Source organism: Trypanosoma conorhini, assembly GCF_003719485.1.
Source record: "Trypanosoma conorhini strain 025E chromosome Unknown Tco_14.4_contig_00221, whole genome shotgun sequence".
In the NCBI taxonomy this organism is placed as follows: domain Eukaryota; phylum Euglenozoa; class Kinetoplastea; order Trypanosomatida; family Trypanosomatidae; genus Trypanosoma; species Trypanosoma conorhini.
The window spans coordinates 1-22,088 of NW_021704311.1; the positions used below are offsets into that span (position 1 = coordinate 1).

At 55.7% G+C, this 22,088-nt stretch overlaps 11 protein-coding genes and 1 pseudogene across 11 annotated transcripts in view, besides 24 other annotated features; all 12 read right to left on the bottom strand.

The window, feature by feature from the left end:
- The first annotated feature begins 249 nt into the window (after positions 1 to 249).
- Positions 250 to 278: a sequence feature (A-rich).
- Positions 279 to 313: 35 nt separating this feature from the next.
- Positions 314 to 337: a microsatellite.
- Positions 338 to 511: 174 nt separating this feature from the next.
- Positions 512 to 543: a microsatellite.
- Positions 544 to 707: 164 nt separating this feature from the next.
- Positions 708 to 775: a microsatellite.
- A 250-nt stretch (positions 776 to 1,025) lies between these two features.
- Positions 1,026 to 1,085: a microsatellite.
- A 121-nt stretch (positions 1,086 to 1,206) lies between these two features.
- Positions 1,207 to 1,235: a sequence feature (GA-rich).
- Positions 1,236 to 1,425: 190 nt separating this feature from the next.
- Positions 1,426 to 1,442: a microsatellite.
- Positions 1,442 to 1,464: a microsatellite.
- A 62-nt stretch (positions 1,465 to 1,526) lies between these two features.
- On the bottom strand, positions 1,527 to 2,456 carry Tco025E_04370 (putative CYC2-like cyclin 6; the record flags this gene model as incomplete). The annotated part of the gene is made up of 1 exon (XM_029371281.1): positions 1,527 to 2,456. One exon carries the CDS (start codon positions 2,454 to 2,456, stop codon positions 1,527 to 1,529), a length of 930 nt encoding a protein of 309 aa, XP_029228562.1.
- A 394-nt stretch (positions 2,457 to 2,850) lies between these two features.
- Positions 2,851 to 2,889: a microsatellite.
- Positions 2,890 to 3,102: 213 nt separating this feature from the next.
- Positions 3,103 to 3,123: a microsatellite.
- A 142-nt stretch (positions 3,124 to 3,265) lies between these two features.
- On the bottom strand, positions 3,266 to 3,634 carry Tco025E_04371 (hypothetical protein; annotated as a pseudogene).
- A 183-nt stretch (positions 3,635 to 3,817) lies between these two features.
- On the bottom strand, positions 3,818 to 4,135 carry Tco025E_04372 (uncharacterized protein; the record flags this gene model as incomplete). The annotated part of the gene is made up of 1 exon (XM_029371282.1): positions 3,818 to 4,135. One exon carries the CDS (start codon positions 4,133 to 4,135, stop codon positions 3,818 to 3,820), a length of 318 nt encoding a protein of 105 aa, XP_029228563.1.
- Positions 4,136 to 4,289: 154 nt separating this feature from the next.
- Positions 4,290 to 4,318: a microsatellite.
- A 70-nt stretch (positions 4,319 to 4,388) lies between these two features.
- Positions 4,389 to 4,413: a microsatellite.
- Positions 4,414 to 4,479: 66 nt separating this feature from the next.
- On the bottom strand, positions 4,480 to 5,490 carry Tco025E_04373 (uncharacterized protein; the record flags this gene model as incomplete). The annotated part of the gene is made up of 1 exon (XM_029371283.1): positions 4,480 to 5,490. One exon carries the CDS (start codon positions 5,488 to 5,490, stop codon positions 4,480 to 4,482), a length of 1,011 nt encoding a protein of 336 aa, XP_029228564.1.
- A 190-nt stretch (positions 5,491 to 5,680) lies between these two features.
- Positions 5,681 to 5,711: a microsatellite.
- A 74-nt stretch (positions 5,712 to 5,785) lies between these two features.
- Positions 5,786 to 5,809: a microsatellite.
- Positions 5,810 to 5,848: 39 nt separating this feature from the next.
- On the bottom strand, positions 5,849 to 9,754 carry Tco025E_04374 (regulatory associated protein of mTOR; the record flags this gene model as incomplete). The annotated part of the gene is made up of 1 exon (XM_029371284.1): positions 5,849 to 9,754. The coding sequence occupies one exon, from the start codon at positions 9,752 to 9,754 to the stop codon at positions 5,849 to 5,851; it is 3,906 nt and encodes a 1,301-aa protein (XP_029228565.1).
- A 197-nt stretch (positions 9,755 to 9,951) lies between these two features.
- Positions 9,952 to 9,977: a microsatellite.
- A 110-nt stretch (positions 9,978 to 10,087) lies between these two features.
- Positions 10,088 to 10,125: a microsatellite.
- Positions 10,126 to 10,257: 132 nt separating this feature from the next.
- On the bottom strand, positions 10,258 to 15,033 carry Tco025E_04375 (putative RNA polymerase I second largest subunit; the record flags this gene model as incomplete). The annotated part of the gene is made up of 1 exon (XM_029371285.1): positions 10,258 to 15,033. One exon carries the CDS (start codon positions 15,031 to 15,033, stop codon positions 10,258 to 10,260), a length of 4,776 nt encoding a protein of 1,591 aa, XP_029228566.1.
- A 125-nt stretch (positions 15,034 to 15,158) lies between these two features.
- Positions 15,159 to 15,186: a microsatellite.
- Positions 15,187 to 15,346: 160 nt separating this feature from the next.
- Positions 15,347 to 15,379: a microsatellite.
- Positions 15,380 to 15,402: 23 nt separating this feature from the next.
- Tco025E_04376 (uncharacterized protein) lies at positions 15,403 to 16,305 on the bottom strand (the record flags this gene model as incomplete). Its single annotated transcript, XM_029371286.1, has 1 exon — positions 15,403 to 16,305. The coding sequence occupies one exon, from the start codon at positions 16,303 to 16,305 to the stop codon at positions 15,403 to 15,405; it is 903 nt and encodes a 300-aa protein (XP_029228567.1).
- A 23-nt stretch (positions 16,306 to 16,328) lies between these two features.
- Positions 16,329 to 16,368: a sequence feature (GA-rich).
- A 242-nt stretch (positions 16,369 to 16,610) lies between these two features.
- On the bottom strand, positions 16,611 to 17,030 carry Tco025E_04377 (uncharacterized protein; the record flags this gene model as incomplete). The annotated part of the gene is made up of 1 exon (XM_029371287.1): positions 16,611 to 17,030. One exon carries the CDS (start codon positions 17,028 to 17,030, stop codon positions 16,611 to 16,613), a length of 420 nt encoding a protein of 139 aa, XP_029228568.1.
- A 104-nt stretch (positions 17,031 to 17,134) lies between these two features.
- Positions 17,135 to 17,161: a microsatellite.
- Positions 17,162 to 17,290: 129 nt separating this feature from the next.
- Tco025E_04378 (uncharacterized protein) lies at positions 17,291 to 17,620 on the bottom strand (the record flags this gene model as incomplete). The annotated part of the gene is made up of 1 exon (XM_029371288.1): positions 17,291 to 17,620. One exon carries the CDS (start codon positions 17,618 to 17,620, stop codon positions 17,291 to 17,293), a length of 330 nt encoding a protein of 109 aa, XP_029228569.1.
- An 87-nt stretch (positions 17,621 to 17,707) lies between these two features.
- Positions 17,708 to 17,737: a microsatellite.
- A 287-nt stretch (positions 17,738 to 18,024) lies between these two features.
- Positions 18,025 to 18,100: a microsatellite.
- Positions 18,101 to 19,136: 1,036 nt separating this feature from the next.
- Positions 19,137 to 20,708, bottom strand: Tco025E_04379 (epsin; the record flags this gene model as incomplete). Its single annotated transcript, XM_029371289.1, has 1 exon — positions 19,137 to 20,708. One exon carries the CDS (start codon positions 20,706 to 20,708, stop codon positions 19,137 to 19,139), a length of 1,572 nt encoding a protein of 523 aa, XP_029228570.1.
- Positions 20,709 to 20,741: 33 nt separating this feature from the next.
- Positions 20,742 to 20,788: a sequence feature (GA-rich).
- A 588-nt stretch (positions 20,789 to 21,376) lies between these two features.
- Positions 21,377 to 21,409: a sequence feature (A-rich).
- A 201-nt stretch (positions 21,410 to 21,610) lies between these two features.
- Tco025E_04380 (ribosomal protein L21E (60S)) lies at positions 21,611 to 21,937 on the bottom strand (the record flags this gene model as incomplete). Its single annotated transcript, XM_029371290.1, has 1 exon — positions 21,611 to 21,937. The coding sequence occupies one exon, from the start codon at positions 21,935 to 21,937 to the stop codon at positions 21,611 to 21,613; it is 327 nt and encodes a 108-aa protein (XP_029228571.1).
- Positions 21,938 to 22,008: 71 nt separating this feature from the next.
- Positions 22,009 to 22,088, bottom strand: part of Tco025E_04381 (ribosomal protein L21E (60S)) — a gene marked incomplete at both ends in the record, with an annotated part of 519 nt that continues 439 nt past the window's right edge. Inside the window, one exon of the mRNA XM_029371291.1 lies at positions 22,009 to 22,088. This exon is cut by the window's right edge and continues 439 nt beyond it. Within this exon, the coding sequence (XP_029228572.1) occupies positions 22,009 to 22,088 (80 nt within the window).

The window sequence follows — 22,088 nt, forward strand, 5'->3', positions numbered from 1 at the left end:
TGCGTCCACACGCCTCGCCCGTGCCGTAGCGCCACCGCGTTTCTCTCCAACGTCCTGTGAAGACACCCGCATCGTAGTGGAGCAAATTATCACGGTCCGCACTTTATATTTTATACTTTTTTGTTTTTCTTCTTCTGTTCGCTGAACGGATATTTTCTCTGGCCTCCCCTCTCGTGCCTCAACGCTTCTCTCGCCGCGGCTCCACGCTGAAAGACATACCGCGTCATTCGCCATTCAATGACAGGGCACAAACAAAAAAACACACAACAAAAAAAAAATTTTGATCCTCCTGCTTACTCACATTCCCTCTTCCTTTTTTTTTCTTCTTTTTTCTTTTGGCCCTCGGACCCCCAACTTCCAACCGCCCTCCGTCCCCTCCCCCCTTCGTCTTAGTTGGAGGGGGGAGGGCCTCTTTTCGTGACACGTCGTGCGTGCCGCACCGGCGTGACCGCGTCGCGTCCCGGGCCGTTGGGGAAGGCGCGTGTTTGTTCACCACCTCTGGTTTCGCTCATTGCGGCGGCGGCTGCTGTTGCTGTTGGTGTTTTTGATTTCTCCTCGGCCCCTCCCCCCGCCTGCCAACATCACAGTGTTCGCGCCGCCACGCCGCACTCGCCGCCTCTTGCAAGGCGAGGTTGGCACGCGTGGCGGCCGTGCGTGCCTGGGCATGCGGAGGAGAGGGCGTGCGGGCGCGAGTGTGCCAAGCAGAAACACACACACACACACATAGAGAGAGAGATATATACATGCATAGACATAAATATATATATATATTATAAACGCAACCAAAATAGCCGCGAAGCAAAAACAAAGCAGAAACACATAAAAAAAGAAAAAAATTAAAAAAGAACAAAAAAAAAGCGTGTACATTATTCTTATTTCTCAAAGCGTTTGTATCGTTGGTTTCTTGTATGAATCCTCTCATATAGGGCCGTGCGTTGCACACAGGTATGTGCACACACACACACACATATGCTCATGGTATTGGTGGCTGTAGTTACACATATAGCTCTAAACAGTGAGCGGCGAAATATACAAAGACACATACATATAAATAGATAGAGATGCATATATAAATAGATATATAACGACTAACATGGGGTAGAGTGACGGACGGCAGCTAGAAACCACAAATAGAAAAAAAAAAGGGGGAAGCAACAAAAGAACCACAAAGCAGGTGATTGAGTAACCCGCAAGGCTATTTAGCGCAAGAAGCAAAAGAAGAAGAATAACAAAAAACAATTACGCTGAAAGAAGAAATATCCTACACAGATGTCACCATCCCACTGCACCCATCACATACACTGCATATAGACGCGTCTGCACATAAAGGTGGGTGTCACTCTGGCGGCAAGACCGGCCAGCTAAGTGGTTGGCCGGGCCTCGCACGCTCATACATGTCCCTCACTCGCCTCCATTACAAGCCCCTATATATATATATATATGTGTGTGTGTGTATGTGCGTGTAAGAAAAGAGGGTGAAGCATCCTCAAGCATAGAAACAAACCTCAAGCGCCGGTGCGTATTGGCTACGAGCTCCGCCGCCAACACGCCGGTGAGCTCTCGGCGGAGACAGGAGGGCATTGAGAATGCAACGATGGCGGCGAGGCGGTGATACCGCAGGAATGAAAACTGGTGTTATCTTTGCTCGCCGTCTCCGCCCAATCGACGCCCGGGGTGGGAGCATCATTGCCGAGTCGCAGCGAACTGGTCACCTTCTCCGGGGGAGGGCTCTGGCCAAGTGAGGCGAGGGCGTTCGCTCTGCCTTCCTGTCGCGTCATTTCTGCGAGCAGCAGCTTCTCGTACGCAAAGTACTCAAGCACCGGCACGTTCACGCAGAATTTTAAAACACGAATTACGAGTCGCTCCAGCGCATTCCACTCTACCAGGGAAATCTCCGCCAGCTGGCTAAAGTAACGGTTGCTCCGGAACCTGTCGTCGCGGTACTTCGCTGTGATTAACAACAACACGGCAAACACGTACGGCAAGTGATCCGCCGCCGCCTCGTACTCCGCCGCGACGGAATCCTTCCCCAGGGACACAAAAAAGCGGTCCACGAGTGCGAGTGTAATCGGATAGCACTCGATGCTGCAGCGCGCGTGACAAATAAGACGGTAAATAAAGTCACGTAACAGGCCCGCCGCACCGCCCCCAAACAAAGTCCGATGCTGCTTTTCAGCACAGCAGGCACTTCCACGCACAGGCACTTGATGAACCGGGAAGTACTGACAGAGCTCCCCTTCCTGCATCTGTTGTGGTGCGTCAGAGAAGCCACCGTCATGGGGGCGGTAGTGCTCCCATTGCTTCTGTAGCAGGAACTCCATGGCCAAGAGAAACATCCGGCAGTTGTGGGCGTTTTCCACGGCCACCTCCACGTCATCCACACTGCACGAGTCCATAGACTCGAACCCCACCACGGCCTGATCGAGGCTGGGCAGCACAAGTGACAAGGCCGTCATTTTAGGACGTTACACCGCGATTGGTTCAACCAAAAAGGCGCCTCCCGCGAGAAGAGGCTGCACCGCGTCTACACCTCCCACACCGCAGCGTGCACGGATGCGGGTGTAGGCGAAACGGATTCCTCGCCGTGCTTCTCGCGCGGAGGGTGCACTGCAGGGCGGGTGAGGCGATCACGGAAGTGTCAGAGACCGACGAAGAAGCCGGTTCCCTCTCCTCCCCGCAAAAGGCGCCTCAGCCGTCCAGCAGCCTACGTTATACCCCCAAAAAAAAAGGTCCACGACGGCAGCACCCAAATTAATACAGCCGTGGGGACAAAAATTAAAAGAGGAAAAAAAAATCCTTCTAGCACTAGCGAAATAGTGAGGCGCAAGGCGGGGGGGAGAAAAAAAAAAGATAGAGATAGAAACATATATGCATATATATATATATATAAAGAATTCCGCACCAACGACGCATGAGAGAGACCAACCTGCAGGGAAGAGGCACCAGGCAACGCCGAGAACCCCCTCTCCCACACTCACTTAACCCGCAACTCAGTTTCCTCCCCTCGAGCTACAAGATCAGTGAATGGGAGAGCAGCAACGGGCTTCCTGATACCGGCGAAGCACCGCATTACCACTCGGCGTTACACTCTTCATCTTCCTTCACACACAGACACACACACACGCGCCCTTACGGGGACTACAACTGCTACCTAAAACACGAATGAAAATAAACACCTATTTGTTAACCTTTGCCTGCACAACATCTCCCCAGTGCAAAAACGCACAGCGAGAGTAGAGTAAAGAAGCCTGACCCAGCAGCACCTACTGCTCAAGCGCCTTAACAAGCCCGTGAAGTTCCTGGGGCACGATGGCGGGAATGGCTCTCTCCAGCTCCTCATCGTGCTTTAATTCCTCAAGCGCATGCGCTGCATGCTGTCGCTCGACGTTCTCTTGGCGTATCCGTCGCTGATGTTCCACCCACAGCTTATCGTTGGCAGACTTCTCTGCGAACCCCTTTTGGAGGCCCGCCCATGCGGCGAAGATGTACGCCACGTTCCGCACCTGGTGCAGCGTCTTTGGAGCGGCCTTGGCCGACATGGAGCAATATAACAAGTTGTTCGGACTGCCACGTAGACTCTCTGCAGGCGATAGGGGCAAACAACATGAAAGGAGGTGGGGAAAAGAAAGAAAAGTGAGCAAGCAAAAGAAAGGAAGAAAAAGACGAGAAAAAAAACGGACTAGAAAGTAGTACAAAAAAAAACGAAACACACATTAAACAGCAATGCGTCGCTGGAGGGGGCTTTTGCAGGCAATAACAAAAAGAGAAGGAATAACGCGCAAGATGAAAGGGACGCATACGCACCCACACACCTCCATTAGTGTCTTCGCTGCGTGTTGTCGCCGCGTTCCACCGCGTCCAAGCCATCAACAAAACCATCGGTCCTTGGCTCATGTACTTTTGTCCGCAGCGCCGCCACGGGAATGTAAACATCGTTTTCCGTATTCACCTTCCCTAAAACGCTGCCACGAAACCACAAATTGATACACGCAATGCCACAGAGGCAAAGCAATACTCCTTTCAAGGCACCCATAAAGGAGTTAGCGTCGTTCGCGTTACTGAACCATTTTGCAGAGGCCGCATACCGGCGTGGTGTGCATAACGCTACTGGAAAGGAGCGAACAGGACGCAGCATGGGGTGGTGTCCCTTTTGAAGTGTAAGGTCTGTGAAGCTCCTAACAGTTCCGCACAGAAACTAGAAAATAGGAAAAAAAAAAAGAACAGATACGTTAAAGGGAAAACAGGAATATATCAACACATTTTCCCCTCCTTGAAGCCCCCTTTGCTGGCTCTCTCTTGCTCGCTCTCTCTCGCCCTCGCGCTGCCTCCAGAGACATTCACAGTAGGGAGGGCCAGGATGCTGATTGTCCCTCACGTGCTTGGCAGCGTTTCTTTTTTCTTTTCTTTTTTTTTGCCGTGGCTGATTGAGTAATTTTACATACGCGTCCTCGCCTCGCCCCGCCGCGGTCCCTGCTCCGCCTAGGCCAGTTTAAAGTGGTGCCGATTTACCCAGGTGCCCCGTAACTCCACTGCAGGGCCGTAGCGATCGGCAGGCACCGGCTCGAGCTGAGCCTTCGGACGTGAGAGCTCCGGCATCGACTCCTCAATCGGGTGAAACGACCGGCCAAACTTGCTGGAGTACGTGGGCAGGTGTCCTTGATAGCCGGGCAGGTGGCGCTGGTACATCGGCCGCGGCGGGGCCTCCTCTCTCCCGCGGATCCACTCATCTCGGTTGTCGCGGTCGGTGTAGTAGTCATACCCGCGCGGCTGCCGAGTTGCGTCGACCGTCGCCGCAGGGCTGAGGGTGAGCGCAGGTGAAGCAGGCGAGGAAGTTGCGGGGGACAGCCTCACCGCGGCCAGGCACTTCAAAAGTGGCTCGCCGGCACCCGCACTGTTGAGAAGTATCGCCGCAAAGGCATTCATCACGTCCAGCGGCGGCACAAACCCCTTCGGATAGCGCGAGCGGTTAAAGACCAATTGGAGTTCCATCAGCGCAGAAGCAAAAATCGGTGCCGCGTCACCACTTTCGTCGGCGGCGGCTTCGCTCGACGAAAGCGCGTCCTCGAGCGTATGCACTAGGTCATTCAAGGCAAACGTGGCGGTGGTGGCACGCGTGGCACCCGCACACATGTCTCGCAAAATGCCCGCCTCACGGGCCCCAAGACTCCGCAAGGGGCAGACAAGCGCGACAAAATCGTCCACGAGAAATCCGCCCTCATCCGAGTAGGCCGTGCGAAGATTTCTATATTCATCCGGGGTCAGCAGTACCCCGGACTTGCCCATAATCGACTTGAACAGCACAGGGTTGACGCGCCTCTTTCCCGTGGCGGCCTTGCCTTTCTCCTCCGAGCCCAGATGGAGGTTTCGCTCCATCTCCAGGAACCCAATAGCGCCGCCGCGCAGCAGCAGGTCCGTCACCTTGCGTATCGTCGGCGCCGCCTTCTCCCTCCACAGGGTGAGCTCCGTGGGGGTGAGGACAACGTAGTCCATTTCCGCGACTTGACTGGCGTGGGCAAGAAAAGGCGTGGAAGAGACGTACAATTGGTGGCAGCGGCGTCATTCTGCGGCTCCAATCGACACACGACACACAAAGCGACACAACATCCTCCTTCCGCGCCGAAGCACGAACGCATTTGAAGACAATTGTTTTTTCTCTTTTTTCTTTTTTTCCGTCCAGCATAAACAAAAATAAAAATAAAAAATAAAAAAAACTGTTTTAAAAAAAAGGTAAACACAATTTGCGACGCCAACAAACTTTAATCCGCTATCCTCTGCGCTTGTCCGGCACCACCACCACCGCCACTGCCACTAGCATCCTCCGCATCCGCGTCCCCATGACCAGCAATCCTCAGTGCATGTACATGATCTCCCCTCCCACCGACATGAAGGGACGCAGTGGATGCACCGCGCAGCTTCCTGGCAACGGCGACCCTTGCGTGTTCGAAACTTTGATTGGCTTCTCTAGCAGTGCTCTTCCCCGCGCATTCATGGCGAGATAGCTGCCACCGGAAAGAAGAGCTCCCAACAACCCCGTATGCACACCCGTCGCAAAGGCAATAATGGAAGGGGATCGAGTCACAGAAGGCCAGCCGCCATGGCCGCCGCAGAGCGAAAAAACATCCACCTCGAATGCAGGCTCCGTGAATTTGCGGCAGTCGTAGATATGCACAGCGCTGCGAGTTGCCGCGGCAACCATAAAGGCACCGGTGCCTGTTTCCACGGGGCCTGCACCAACAATAGCTTCAGCAGTGGAGGACGAAGCGGTGAAAGAGGAGGCCGAGGACGAGAGCCCCTTGCAATTAAACATCCCCACAACGCCAAGAAATCCTTGTTTCTGGCGATCGTCGTAATAACGGACCACACCATCGGAGCACCCCGCAAAAATTGCCCGCGTTGTTGTGTGTGCCGTCAAGGACGTCAGCGTAGGATCCCCAGAAACCCTCATTCGTTGAATGACCTGCTCCTCGTCCAGGGAAAGCACGTGAATCTCGGTCCCACCATTGCTGCCAATCGGACCTCCGTACAAGAGATTGGCATTGTAGGACCGGTAGACAGACTTGATGTCGACAATACCCCTTGGTGGACACGCAGAAAACGCGGCCACCTCGGTTGGCCTTCCCTGTCCCTCTCCCCAACACCCTCTAATAAGACTAAAGCCGCCTTCCTTGGTCACAAGCAGCAATCCAGCCTGCTCAGACAAGTCATTGATAACCAACACATCATGCAACGGGGCAAAAAGGGGAACGGAAAAGCCATAGATGTGTGTTTGGGTGTTATATGTCTCATACGAAGTGTGGTAAATGCGCCTATTCTTGGTAGCTAAAACCATCGTGGGTTCCAAGGCACGGAATGTGGCGACAGTGATTTGATCGCCAGGAATCAGGCTTGGTAGCACCTGATAACGCGTGGTGACAGAACTGGAGGCGGCACCGTTGCCTCTGTGCATCCCATTATCCTCCACCTTTGAGGACTTGTTTCTGTGGCCATGAGCCGCCATCGGTTCCAACCTTCGGTCCTGCATGTCCAGCACCAACTGTCGCATGTTATCGGCATTCCTTGTTGAGCGTGCTCGATCCGCCTCGGATACAACGTGTGAGGAGTCGGTTGAGACAACACGAGACATGCTTCGGAGAGACTCCTTTTCAAAGCGATGCGACTGCGGTGGCCGTTGCGTCAGCAACGCCTTTATCGCCGCCACCACCTTATTTGTGTCGCAGGTGTGGTAAAGCGTGAACAACATCAGCGCGGCATCGTGTACCATCTCCCGCAGCATCTTCAATACCTTGGGGTCGATGGCCTCCCGGCAGAGGCCCGCGGCGGAGGGGGCGGGGTCGTCTCTGGGGAGAAACCCCGTCGTAAAAATCACGGCCTGCGCAAAACGCGTGTTGCTTGTGGGCCGCGAGACACTTAACTGCGACGTGACCCGCACGTCCGGCTCATCCACCATCCAAGTTGGGGAGTACTTGCCAACTTCCTGGACGTAATCCATGTAGCGATTTGCGGTGCTGCTCGACTGCAGCGTGGACAACAGGCTCTCGTAGTGAAAGAGCACCTGGCAAGCAAAAAATATCAACTCCTCGCGAACACTCATACTCGCATCAAAGATAAAGCCGCGTAGTTTAATAAGGAGTGATTTTTCCATCTGCACACGGCGGATCTGACCCTCCACAGGGAGGACGTCGACCTGAAACCCCACCAGCGACGCCAGCAACGTCACACAAGAGCTGCGCACAATAGGGGATTTATCCTGCAGCAGACACGTGAAAAGATCCAGGTGGGTGGTGCATTCCATGGAGGCAAACTCCTTTGCGTGTCGCAGGCCCGAAAACAGCTGGGCAAGTACCAAGCAGGACCAAGAACGAACCTCCGCATTCGGCGACTCCAAAAGAGAAAAGGCAGCATTCAACAATTGATTGTTCCAACACGCCACGTACTGCTGCTCACCTCCGCATTTCATCCACTGACAGAGCACGTAGCATGCCATGGCCTTACAGCGATGTAGATCCAGCTCCTTCAAGAGGTAGTACTTTGTATCCCCGTTAGGCATGGCTGTAGGACAGGTGGCGCTCTCAGCGAAGTCCACAACTGAGGCGGCTGGAATACCACCGGAAGTACAACAATTACCATTACTGAGAAACGTTTCCACGGCCCGATCATCTCCGACGGGCATGAAGTTTGTGCTCTTTTCATCCAATTGCAAAACACGAATAAAATACTTATCCAACCGTGATTTAAGCAGCTCCTCTGTCCCTTGATGGCAGGAGGCCCGGATCAACTGCATCCACAATACACTCACGAGTAAAAACACATCGGGGGTCTGCACAAGGAGTTTGCTGGCGTAGGGCAAGATCCCACAGTGAATCGCACGCCTGCCGGCACTCACGCCGGAATCCATGTACCGCACCAAGAGTGTTAGTGCGGGTACTCGGTAGGAAATCTGCGTGAGGGCCAAAAGGACACTTGGAAGTTCCTCAGGTTGCTCTCGCAGATCACCAGATTCCACCCACACCTTAAAGGCTATTAGCTGGTCCAGAAAGAAGGTGGAAGGCTTGTACGTGTATCCTGATTTCACCGTGAGCTCCGCGGTCAGCAGCTCCGGCAACTGACAAATGACCTGCTCCAACGTGTATTCCCAGAGATCCCAGACGTGGTGCAAGTGCGCCTGTGCTGAGATGGGGGGATGTGCCACAGGAACACATCCCACCTCACGCAATATACGGTCCGCCAATAAAAAACTTCTAAAAAGGGTCTTTGCCATTGTGTCCTGTCGAAACAGCTGGTAAAACTGAGCCGGAGGCGTCGTGCACCATGCAACGGTGTCGGTCACAGCGATAAGAATCCAATTAAGTTCTCCCAGCGGCGATTTCCGCTCGGAGAGTTCGCCTGGAATGTTGTGTATCATTTCAGCCGTTACATTTGGTAGCAAATGCCTACGATGCGAAAAACTAATATACCACTCCAACGCCATTCGCAGGGGTGTCGTAAGACACGACGTCAAGACATCGGCAGGAAGCTGCGGATTCAGCGGAAGAAAACTTCCCGCACTGCAAGCGCAAAAAAATATGTCATGGGGCCGGGTTTCGTGCAGGCGTTCCTTGTACCAGTGCTGCAGGATGGAGCCGGCCGAGTTGCAGTCCAAGACGTAGAGCGTGGGCGAGTCCAGCAGCTGTGACATTTCCACAATGTTCATCGGCACGTAGTGCGTGCGGTCCTTGTCAAAGAACCAAATCTCACCGTAGTCCGTCGCCCGCGGCATGCCGTGCCCGTTGTAGTGCAACAACACCCTACCACTGTCCGCCTTCCGGCGGGACGCCGCCATGAGATGTTTGGCCTCCTCCAAGTGGGCGTCCACCGCCCGCTTGAAGGCGGCATCCCGCTGCTGGGAGCGGTACTGCCGCTCCAAACTCTCCGCGATGGAGTCGCCGCCGCCCTCCGGGGAAAAACGGGAAATCTGCGCCACGTGGGGGTCAATCCAGCACTCCAGTCGCGAACAGGGCTCGATCCGTGGGCAGTCCGGCGGGTCACTGCCGATGTTTAGGCAAAGAAAAAGAATCACCTGCGTCGACCTTGACTTTTGGCGCGCGGGGCGCCCCGCGACGGAAACCTCCGCGGGAACCACGCCCTCCCCCTCATCGGCATCGAGTCCTGTGAGCAGCGTAGGCAGGTGGTGCGGCGCAAATGCGGCAAGACGCCCTTCCACAACGGCAAATTCGGAGCTTGCTGTTGTTGCCCCCGCCCGCCGCCGATTGAGCATGTCACCTCTTCAAGCGGTTACTCCCAGCCAGAAAAGAGAGATCAAGAAAAAAAAGAGCCAAATGAGTGGCGCATCCATGGCTAGTGCGGGGGAGAAAAGTTGGGGAAAAAAAAGAACGCCTCCCTCCCCCCTCCCCACCCACCCACGCGGCTGTGGCATGCACAGAAAGTGGCGGAAAAAGAACCACTTAATCCGGGCACAAACACACACGCACACACACACAAAGAGAAAGAGGAAGAGGGAGTTATCGAAGAATAGACCTTCCCCTCCATTTTGCCGCCCGTTGCCTTCGCCATTTACTCCTCGCACTACGCGTCATTCTCCCGGGGACTTTGTGTGTTTGAGCGTGTGTGTGTGTTTTTTTTGTTTGTCTTCTCTTCTTAATTCTCCAGTCGTGTTTTGTTTTTCTTCTTAATTCATGCAATTTGGATTTTAAACGTTATGAACTCAATTCGCTGCCGCTCGCCCCTGCTTTTTTTTTTGCCCGCCTCATCTCGCCGGCTTCACGCGACCCCGTCGCTCGTCTTCAGCACGACGCGGATGCCGATGCTGGCGAGCTCCGCGGCCCACAGGCGCAGCACCTGCGGAATCTCCACAAACGCAATCGTGTCCGTCGCCTCCTGCGATCCGGCACCGCAAAACTTGCACGTCTTCCACGTGGAGTACTCCGTCGCGTGTCGCTCGTATATGGAGAGGAGGGAGCCGCACTCCACGCATATCAAGGCCTTTGTCTTGTCGGAGACGTGCAGGAGACGGTCCACCACCACCTCGGCACTGCCGTGCGAGAGCAAGCCGTCGCGCTCCATCTCGCCCACCCGCACCCCGCCGTGCCGCTTGCGCCCCTTGACCGGCTGCCCCGTCTTTGTGACGGCGCGGTGCGTGTGGGAGTCGGTGCGGGCGCGCGCCTGCCACTTGTCGTTCACCATGTGCCGCAGCCGCTGGTACCCGGAGATGCCCATGAACACGTCCGCCTCCATCTCCTCCCCGCTAATGCCATCAATGAGCTTCTCCCGTCCGTAGCGGTTGTAGCCGGCCTTTTGCAAGGAATCCCCAATAACCTCGGCGAAGCGTGGCCGCTCGTCCACCACGCTCCATGCGCTGTGGTCGCAAAAGCGGCCCTCGATCGCGCCCAGCTTCGCCCCCATCATCTCCAGCACCATCCCCACCGTCATGCGCGAGGGAAAGGCATGTGGGTTAATTATGATATCTGGCGTGATACCGTCACGCGTACTAAACGGCAAATCGTGGGCTCGAATGTGCAGTGGAAGCGTCCCCTTCTGTCCGTGGCGAGAGGAGAATTTGTCGCCAATGGCGGGTGGGCGAGGAATACGAAACACGACAAGTGCGCTGGTTGGGTCGGGTCCATCGTAGGTGAGAGGAATCACACTGTGAACCCAGGCGTTTTCCCCTTTGTCAAACTGCCTCCACTTTGTAACGTGGTGGCGGGCGTACTCGTACACCTTCTTATTCATGAGGGGGTCCACGCGTTCGTAGCGTTTGGCGCAGCAATACACCGCACTACTGTCGCGCAGGCTGGGGTACTTGTGGTCCGAATCAAAGGAAAGCCATTCCGTCGTACCAGGTGCCGCGCGTCTTCTCGGCAGCCCATGAGCGTCCAGCTCAGGCGTGAAGGGCTGCCCGTTCGACAAGAGGTTCTGAAAGACAAAGACGTCATCCTTATCCCCTTTGCCGCCGGCGGTGATCACTTTAGCCACCGTAATGCCGGCGTTGAGCATGCCAAACTGGGAGGCGGTGCTGTTTAAAATGACGGCGTCGTCCAAGTCATAGCCGGTATAGGCCAAAATGGCAATTACGGCATTCACGCCCAAATTCACATCGTCTAGGCCGTAATAATCCATCGGTAGAGTTCGGCTAATGTAGCGTTGTGGAGCGTACATGCGAAACAGCTTTGCCTCCTTGCGCCACGCTAGTGACTGCAGCTGAGTTCCGGCAGACTGCTTGGACAAGCCACACTGGAACAGGTTTCGCGGCGAACAGTTGTATTCAAAAAAAGGAATCGTTGTCGAGGTTAGGCTGAGAATGTTACTCCCGTTCTGCTCCATAAACTCATACTTGCGGTTCAGCTGCGTGACCCCGTCGAGGAGGTCCGAGGGGACACTGGCGATGTCGAGCCACGTCTGCTCCCAGGTCCCGACGTACACCAAGGGAAAGGGCAAATCGCTGCCGCCGGAGGCAGACTCGAGCTGCTGCACAGGACGCATCATACGGCCATTGTCATAAAATATGTACAACCCCTGTGGATCCTTATTGCCTGGTGGGACAAAAACAACCTCGATTGCGTTGAAGGCGCTCACGTTTCGACGGCGCACAATACCGCTCAGTTCCATGCTATCACGATTTCTCAACGCCTTCTTTCGAAGCAGCGCCTTGCTCACCCGCTGTGCCTCCTCTGGTGTTAGGTACCCCAGCATTTTTCCCTCCAACCAGACAGGAACTGTGCCCACTAGGCGATCTACAAGAGAATCCAACGAGCCGCCGTTGCGAAGGCTTGGAATTTCCCCTTTGATGCACGCCAACAGCTCCCCTTCCTGTCGAGACCCTGCGGGGGGTGTGTTGGACACAATTGTGCTGATGCTCATATGGTTCAATACACCACAGTCCGCCCCATCCGGGCTATGGACCATGCAGATAAACCCAAATGCCTCGCAGGGGTATTTGCGCACCTCGCTGGAACGCATGTCCGCAATTGTTTTGCCTCGATGTAAGCACCGCAGCTGCTCAAAAAAGCGGTAAAAGTTCAGATGCTCTGCCATCACAACCCACCCGGATGTTTGAGGACAGTAAAAATCCTCCTCACGGTCTAGCGTCAGGTTCCCGGTGATCAGTAGGCGGTGCAACGCGTCTAGCGGTTCACTTATGCTGCGTCGCTCACTGTACTCTGTATACTGTCGCAGCTGATTAGTAACCCCACCCAACTCCTTCCCCGACAGCTCGTCCAGTTGCATAATGGATTTAAAAAGATGGGCGGGAATGTGGCTTCCCATGCGATACACAAAACTTTTCATGTACTTGTTGAGGCAAACCTCGAAACCGCCCATGAGAACTTGTGAGACGGTAAATATCTCCTGGTAGGCGGGGACGTCGTTGCCCTGATGCTCCGTGTTGCCGTCAAAAAAGGCGTACAGCTGTCGCACAATGGCAATCATGGCATCCAGTTTGGCATCCAACTCCTGAAGGAGCTTCGGGGAGAGCCAGCTGGTGGCCGCCTCCAGAGAGGCAGTGGGCGGCAAATCCGGCGTTGGCTCATCGACGTTCAGGTGCGGCAAGACGTGGCGGCGAAGCATAAACAGCCCGTACCAGGCGTCATGCTGGCCCTGATACGTCGCATGAAACTGTGGCAGAAAGTGAAAGGTGTTGGATGTTTCGTGGTAGCACCGGTACATTCGGCCCAGTACTGCGATGTAGTCCAAGAAATGCACCAGCGACCCGTATGGTTTTTGGTGGTGATGCTGCAGAAGTGCCTCGACGCGGGCCACGTGGGCGCTGCTGCTGCTGGTGAAGCCAATCGTGAGCAGCTTGTACATCTCCAGCGAGGAACAGTGGCGGGTGTTCAACGCAAACAGCAGGAGCGGGACAGGAATATGCCAAACCACTTTACGCGCAAAACTGAAAACGACCTCACCGGTGGTGGTGTAGTAAAAATAGTTCTGAATCGTCAAACCACTGGGCCGCTTGCAACGAATGACCACCGCCTTTGGGGAAAAGAATGGGCCTTGCGACGAGAATCTTTCGCGGTAAATGTTGAGCGGGACATTGCACCTCTGCATCAGCAGGGCACGCACAATGCGCTCCCCGCCGCGCATCACAAAATATCCTCCCACCTCCTTCTGCTCCTCAAGCGCGCGGAAGTGGTCATGTCGGGTGTCGACGCCGCGCAGGCTGCAGCGGGCACCCCGCACCATCTCGGGAAATTCAGAGAAGGAGACCCACACCTGCTCTTTGCTCGGCACCAACGCCGCGTAACGCTCGTGCTCTGACTTGGGAATGTTTTGCTGCCGCATTAATGAGAGGAACTCCGGCATCAACGTGTAGAGGGTCACCGACTTTGCCGGCGACGCCCCGTGCTCTCCCTGCAGAAACTTGAAACCAAGCCGCACGTGACACGGCTGGGCGTAGGTTTCGCTGTAGCGGCGAGAGTACTGCGGCGTGTTGAAGGCAAGGCAGGAGTGCACCGCCCGGTCATGCACTTGCTGCGCCTCCTCGATGATTTCTGCCTCCTTCAGCCGCTTCACCTCCACCAGAGATGAGAGCACGTGCTGTCCCGAGGCAGCCCGCTCCAGCGTGCTCTGCTCCTCCTCCTCCCACTTCTTCTTTAGACGAAGCAGCTCCGCCAGGGCCGCCCTCACCCGGTCCTTTAAAATAGTCAGCTCCCTGCGCTGCACCTCCACCGGCACGTCGCTCTCCGGGGTCATCGCGGCGAGGACGGCGTCGGCGGTGTGCAGACGGTTGTCGAGCCTCGTGAGGTTGTGCTGCGCGTGGTCAATGACAATGCGGGCACAGCGGCCCGGTCGCACGCCGATGGCCACGTCCAAAATAAAGACGGAAACAAGCCCAAGCGGTGCAGGCGCCCGCTGCGTCATCTCATTCACGACAGCCGTGAAAAGTGCCCCCTCATTCTTTGCTTCGCCCACAAAGGCCTCCACCCGCTGCTCCGCAAAGGCGTCAAAATCGGTGATGTGAAACGACACCAGGTCCGCCAAGAGCTCCGTGTTGACGCGGCTTGGCAGCTCGGACGGCGCATGGCTCAGGAGAGACTGCAACTCCTCCAGCTCCCGCAAGACCTCCCGCAGGTGGTGATACGACAATGCCTCATACACGGCATCACACTTTCCCGTTGCGGCCTCGCAGCTGCTAAGCACCGCCGTCGCTGTGTCACGCAGGCGGAGCACCTGCTCGCGCACGTAGTGAAGCTGCTTGGGACCACCTCCGTCTGGAGTCCCGAGCTTCCGCGGGTTATACTCAAGCTTCGGCAGTCGCTCGCGTAGCCTGTCAAAGAAGCCAAGTACCTTCTCACTAGCGGCGGTGTCAAGCGTGGCGCTGTGCAGCTGGCGCTCCCCGATGTATTGCAGGCGCGTCAGGGCATTACGGATGAGCTGGAGGCGTTCCAATGGCGTCATCATTGCCGGCGGCAGCGGCGGCTCCCCCTTTTGCTGCTGTCGGCGGTGGCGGCTGGAGACGCAGCTTTGCGTCGACGTGTAGTTCTCACCCACCGACGAGGCATGCGAGCGGGAACTGCGCAGCGAGGACTTTGTCGACATGATCGTCAAACCACTTCCGCAGACAACAACGGCAAGAGAAACGCCCCTTCCCTCCTCTTCTTTTTGTATTGCACGCTCCTCCTGTTCCGCAGCGGCGAGAATGGCAGCATTTCAATTAAAAAGCAAAGAGAAGAGAAGAAAAAAGAAGAAGAAAAAGGATGCCGGAGGGGTTATGACAACACACGGAGATGCAAAATGCGGCTGCGGCAGAACTGTGGCGAACACTTGAGGCGGCGCATCGGGGGGGGGGGACCGCGCCGCCCGCAATAACAACAAAAGGCGGCAGGAAGGGTGACAGCGGCACACACACGCCGAGAAAGAAAGAGAAAAAGAGAGAGAGAGAGAGGCGCACACCTCACAGTCGGGGCCTCACAGCCCGAAATTCGCCACGTAGAGGACGGCAATGGTGCAGACAACGGCGAAGATGCAGTTGATGAGCGCCCAATTGTAGCGGATAAAAACACCAAACATGTAGAACATCCGAGGGACATCAATGTACAAGAACTTCAGCAGCCGCCCACCCTCCACGTCGTACATAAACTTCAGAAGTGCCAGCTGCCTCTCGGCATCCTCGCTGGCGCGGATCATGCGAAAGAGCGGGGCGTACGTCACAAAGGTCCTACGAATCTTTTTCGCCTTCATCTCCAGCACCACATCTAACGCCCTCTCGTACTCGTCATTCAAGCAGTAGCAGCGCACCATCTGATTTGTCAGCTCCCTCTGCACGACCTTGGGCTGGGCGACGGAGCAGTCCATCAGTTCCTCGTAAAGCTCTACTGCCTCGTAGAGCGACATCTTGCCGCACTCCACGTCGTAGGCCAAGAGACTAAACAGTGGAACGAGATGGTGTGCGCCAAGTGTGGAGAGAACATGTTGGTGGTACCGAAGGCCCCCTTCGTGAAACCACAGTGTGTGCAGCGCGGGACGAACCGTGGCGTGAAGCAGATGCTTCTCCAAGAAATCCTCCGCGTTGCGGATCCCGAGAGAAAGCTGCGAAAGCGTCATCTCCACCTGTCGCTCCACGCGTTGCAGCGCAATGGCGTTCTCGAGCTGCACCAACTGTTCCATGCGGTTGTGCAGCACCGGTGGAAGCGAGCCCGTGATGCCAATCGCCCGAAGTGGTCGCTGCGGTCGGATCATCTTGTAGTGATCGTACGCCGGCTTGACGGACGGGACGCCGCCCACGAAGCTGGGCGACACGGGGTAGCAGCTGACGCCCATCCACGGCTCCATGTCCACCCTGCCGCGCCGCAGCACCGCGGCAACGCGCATCCTGCCCACTACTCTGCCGCCAAGAAAAAGTAAGAAGCCCACGAGGCAAAGGAAGAAGGAAGACACGTGCATGCACGCCTCGCGACGCACTTTCAAATGGTGGTTCAAACGCGCTATCAAACACTCCTTTTGCACCGTGACGTGTTTGTCCCTCCCCCCTCCTCCCCTTGTCGCCGGTTCGTTTTCGGCCACAGGGAATCACGCACAAACACGCACATACACGCACCGAGACTAAGTGTGTGTGTGTGTGAGAGAGAGAGAGTTTGTTTTTTTGTTTGGGCAACTCGCGCCAGAGCAGCAAACTCTCAGATGGAAGGCACCGGTTGGGAGTTGATTTCATGCTCCAGCTGCGCAGCAAGCGCCTCCGCCTCGTCGTACGCCGCCACCATCGCCTGTGCGAGGGATGCAGCCTCCGCGTTCAATCTCTCAATGTCGCGGTCAATGGAGTCTGCGGGAATGTCCGGCAGCGCCAACAGCGCGTGCTCCAGCGCAGCGAAGTGTTGCTCGAGTCCTCCGACCAACCCGTCAATGCGCTGCCGTTCAACCCCCATCTCCCATTCCAGTCGCTGCGCCACGGTGTCGACAACTCCCTCCCCCGCGCCCGCTGCCTCCGCTGCCTCTGTGGACTGCGGGAGGGCGTCCGCCACTGCGGCCAGTAGTGTACTGTGCATTGCCTCAATGCACCGGGCGAGTGCGACCTCCGCGTCCACGACCGGCCCCGACATGGCTGCAGACTGCGACGGACGAAAACAGATGCGAAGTGGGAGGGAGGACGAGCACACAACACATGTGACGGAAACAAACGCATATTTACAGGGGGAAGAAGCGAACACACACACACACACACACACACGCAAATAAAGAGAAAGATATATAGAGAGCGCGCGCGCACGAAGATAAAGAACAAAAGCCCCCATGGCCGATATTTTGTCAGCGAACCGATATGGCACTGTCACTTTCACTCGTTATTTTACTTATTTGCCTCCTACTTCTTCGCCACAGCGCGCCTCCGCAGGACTTCGCAGGCGCAACTCAAACCCAGCCACCCTCGTAGAGTCCGTACAGCAGCCGCAGCATCACTGTGGTCCCAAGTAGACGAAACGCCCAAAAAACAATGAGCAGCAAAGCCCGAGGGAAGCACAAACTGCAACCCCGGACCCCGCCTCATGCCCAGCCAGTCGCCGACGGGTCCCATGTCGTTCATGGCAACGCAACGGCACCAGAGCCGCAAACAGGGAGGGAAAAGGCGACGGGGGGAGTTGAACTCTCTAAACACCGCCAGACGGCACGTACAAAATTCGTCCTGCCGTATCATCGAGGATTTGCTGCGAAAATCGTGCACTGGGCCCCCGCCTCACTGGCTCCTGCCCGCACCCCTGTAAGACGCCACGTGCACGCACACAGAGACTGAGTGAGTGAGTGAGTGAATGAGCAGGGCATATGTCTCCAACCTTCCCCTCCCTCACTGCCACCCAAAAGCAAAAATGAAAATAAAAACAAATAATCTGGGGGGCTACGAAACCTTAGCTAGAGGTCCATTTACACTCTGCGGAAGAAAACAAGGGACAAAAAAAAGGCAGAACAACAAAAAGCGCACATCATCCCCACACCCTCCAAGCATGAAGAGTACAACAGCTGGGTCACGAAAAAAAAAGGCAATATTCATAGCCCCTCCCGTTGATCCTTCATGCAGAGAAAACAGAGAAAACACCCTGCGCTACACACAGTACACTCAACTAAGAGAGACATATATACACACATAGACACACACACGCATATATATATATATATATATCACTGCCTACTTTTAAATCAGAGAAAAGAGTTGGTCAGCAGAAAAATTCCCCACTTTTTTTTTCCCCCAGCTCACAGCAACGCCCATCTCATCCCACTTCCTCAATGCCTTCATTACTCACAGCAAGGCAAAGAGCAACAACAATAGTAATCAGGTATTTGGAGCAAAAGTGCACCCCGCTTCCTCCCTCCCTCCACTAGTACCATCTCCAACGTTCTAGTCGCTTGTACTTATGAATGAAATCTTTTGTGTACACCTGCGACGCATAGTAGTTCTGATCCTGGAAGTGAGAGTAATGCGGCATGTACGCAGCATGATAAAGGTAGATGCAAATTGCCATAGGAACAGAGCAAAGAAAGAAAAACGGCACGAAGGTGTCTGTCATTGTCCACTGATGGGGAGGGTTAAACCAGCGGCCGGAGAAAGGCGGAGCGAAGAGGTTTGAGGTAGCGTGACCTCTCACAATGGCACTTCGACGGAGCATGAGTCGGTATGCTGTTCTTTCCCTATACACCTATTTCTTCCTCTTGTTGTTTTCCGCTATTCCCCTCTACTGCTTGCTGATCGCGATGCAAGGATAAAAAGCAAAGTTCCGCACGCCGGAAGGGACTTCCAAGAAGACGCAACCTCAATTAGACAAACAGCAAGGGGGAGGAAAGAGAGACACACGCCCCCGGGTCCCCGCCGTGCGACGCAGCATTCACAGAACGCAGAAAGCAATAAAAAAAAAAGTGAAAGAGAACGGTCCGCCCATTTTCCATTTCTTTGTTTCCGTTAACTTTCTCTCCTAACCTGTTTCCTTTCTGGCCTTACATGCACATATTTGACTTGAGAGGAAACTCATAGTACTTTTCCTTCTTTTTTGTTACTGTTTTTTCCCTCATCTTCTTCTTCCATCGGTGTGACCCGCTCAAATTCTGAACCTCCGCAGCAAAACCAAAAAACACACACACAACCATATAGAAATACACAGCTCCCCAAACATGAAATTGCGGGTGCACTCGCGTTCGGAAAGAAAGGATCAATTTACTAGTTACTACTCCATCCCTCGGCGCTCCGCCATAAGGGCATTCAACGACTTCGCTGATGGCTGGGGGTGACCACTCACTTGCCCGGAAAAGTGTGCCATTTGCTCCTCCATTGAGCTGGTGTTGTTCGCAGCGGCACCTGCGCTTGTAAAAGAGGCCCATCCCTGCGTGTTATTAGTTCCATTCGCAGCAAGTGGCACCCCTTGCGCCCCGGTTGGAGCGTAGACGTTGCCTGTGGCGGACGGCGCGCCCCAAGAAGCTTGCGTGGGCAGCCCTCCAAATGACGGTTGTGCAGGGGCCCCACTCGACCAGCCCGTCCCGCGTCCGTCGGCCGGCATCGTCATCGATGGTTGTGGCGCACCGTTCCATCCGCCACCGCCACCGCCACCTGCCATCATGCCAGAAAACTGCTGTGGTGGAGCCATCGACGGTGGAAAACTACCGTATGCCACTTGCTGTGGATATTGCTGCTGTTGCTGCTGCTGAATACGCGTGTCCAGGAATGCATCAAAGGGATCAGCAGAAGTGGGTGGCTGCTGTTGAAGCGGTGCGCTGTTCGCCCAACCAGGTTGTTGGGCAGATGCGTTCGTCGTCGTCGTCGTCGTCGTCGTCAGAGGTGCTGGGGCAAACAAGTCATCCAGGACGTCCTTCTTTGGGGGCTGGGGCTCTGGCTTGGGAGAAGGCGTCGCAGGAGTGGGGGAAGGAGGCATTGCTGACGCTCCCGTTGATGTGCCCTGTGCAGGGGACGACGACGCACTGACACGACGCCCATGCAGCTTCTGATCCTCCTCCTCCTGAAGACGGCGCGCGAGCTCGAGGTCGGAATTGCGAGCTGCCTGCGCCACGGGTTCAGCTTGTCGTGGGACTTGCCGGTTGAACATCCGTTCCACATCCACGGCAGACATGCCAGCGCGCATTTCCTCTTCGCGCTGCAGGCGGGCTGCAAGTTCCATGTCGTACCGCTCCTGTTCCTCCTTCGTGCGGGTCGGCTGGGTTTGAGTTTCGTACGCGCTAGGCAGCAAAGCCGACGGCGGCAGCATGCTGCTGGAATATCCTTGATAGCGGGAGTTTGAGTGGCCGCCACCGCCAACGCCACCGCCGGACGCACCAGAAAGTTTGAAGCGTGTCAGCGCCGCCTTCTCGCGCTCCTCACGGAGCACCGCGCCGTCGCTGAGGAGGTCGCAGAGCTTCTTTGCGCGCTCCCGCACCGACAGGCCGTGGTCGGTCCCTTTTCTCCCCGTGTAGTAGAACGTCTGAGATATGTTGCGGAGCATGGGTATGACAGAGCAAATTGCCGGCAGCCCCGACTCGGGCACGTTGCGAGCAAGGTGGTCCAGAAGAAGTAGGCTTTTGTAACAAGGACGCCACGACTTATCGCGGTTTTTCAGGCGCAGCTTAATCTCATCCATGATTTCAAATGACCCGCGGGCAAAGGCGCGACAGACTTCATCCATCTGCGTTCCTGTTGGCCCCCACGGCTCCTCATTGGTCGCCGCATGCACGAGCAGAACAAATTCATTGCCAGACGCCTTCACGCGGAACAGCTCCCGCGCGGCATGGAGGGAGGTTGGAATACTCATCTAGTGGTTCTACTCAGTGTTCCCCTCACCCCGGAGAATGAGTGAGAAATAGCAAGCGAGAGAGAGTGAGAGAGCGACAGCGTACTCACCTCAGTGAAGGGAAGCGTGGGTAAATTTGCAGGTTGCCCTGCCAGCAGACTTGCCGCAGAAGCCGACGGCCTTGCGCACAGAAAATACAACAAGAGCAGCCAGTGAACACCAACGCGGCACACAGCCGCAACACAGCGAGCAGGACAGCCTGTTCCCCCACCACCACTAACACCAGAAATAGAAACTTATCAGCAGCCACAGCAAGTAAATCCAATATGCAGGCATACATCCACATCAGAAGCAAATAGACGAGCAGGGAGAGAAGAGGCAGAGGCAGAGAGTGAAGAACGCCATCATCTTACACACCCTTCACTGCAGTGAAGCTAGGCAAGGAGTTTGCCGTGTCGCGCCCCACCCCTGCTCCCACCCTGCAGCGCCAATGCGAATAGATATCCCCGCAAAGCCATCCGCGCACGCAGAGCGGCGCGTTCCCTATAAAATATGTTCGTCCTCAACAGCGGTGGTTGCACGGAATCGAAAGGCGAAGGCCTCGGTGCAGTGCGCGAGAAACTGACCGAAAGGAAACTAACGCGCCTGGTCCTCCTGTCTATTGCCTGAAGCACGGGTTTTGCCTACGCAGAAAAGGAAAGAAGAGCAAAAAAAAAAAACGACAGCCGAGGAAGGAGCGGAGGAAATGCGGAAATAGGCCACGTGGGTTGATACAGCAGCCACACAGCTACCCGGAATGCGACGACAGTCCCTCTGGGGGGAAAAAGGGGGAAGCGCCCTCAAGCTTCAGAAATTTCAAAAATAAAAAAAGTATCGAAAGCATCAAATAAGCAACGACAGCCTCAGCGACGGATGGTTCTCGCTTAGTAGGGGATCATGGCCTCGTAGTCGGCGGTGCGGCGGGCGAGCACCTCCACCTTCTTCGGGCGAACGATGCCGCCGTTGCGGAGGCTCTTCTTCGGGGCAGGCAGCGGCTTACCGGCCTTCTTCGCCGCCTGGAAGGCCGCAAAGTCCTTCTGCTTCTGCTTGAAGGCCTCCTGGCAGCGCGACTTGCGCACGTGCTCGAAGCGCACGCAGATGCGCTTGCGGATCGTGCGGTTGCGGACCGGCTTGTTCACAATCACGCCGACGCCGCGCGGGGTGACGTTCCAGACGATGCCCGTGCGGCCGTGGTAGTACTTGTGCGGCATCCCGGCCCGCACGGCGGAGTCCGCCACGACGTCGACGTAGTCGCCGACCTTGAAGTTCGTCAGCAGGGTGCTCACGGAGGGGTTCCCGTGCTTGCGAAACTTCTTCGCGAAGAGGTGGCGGGTGCCACACTTGTAACCGTAGGAATGCACC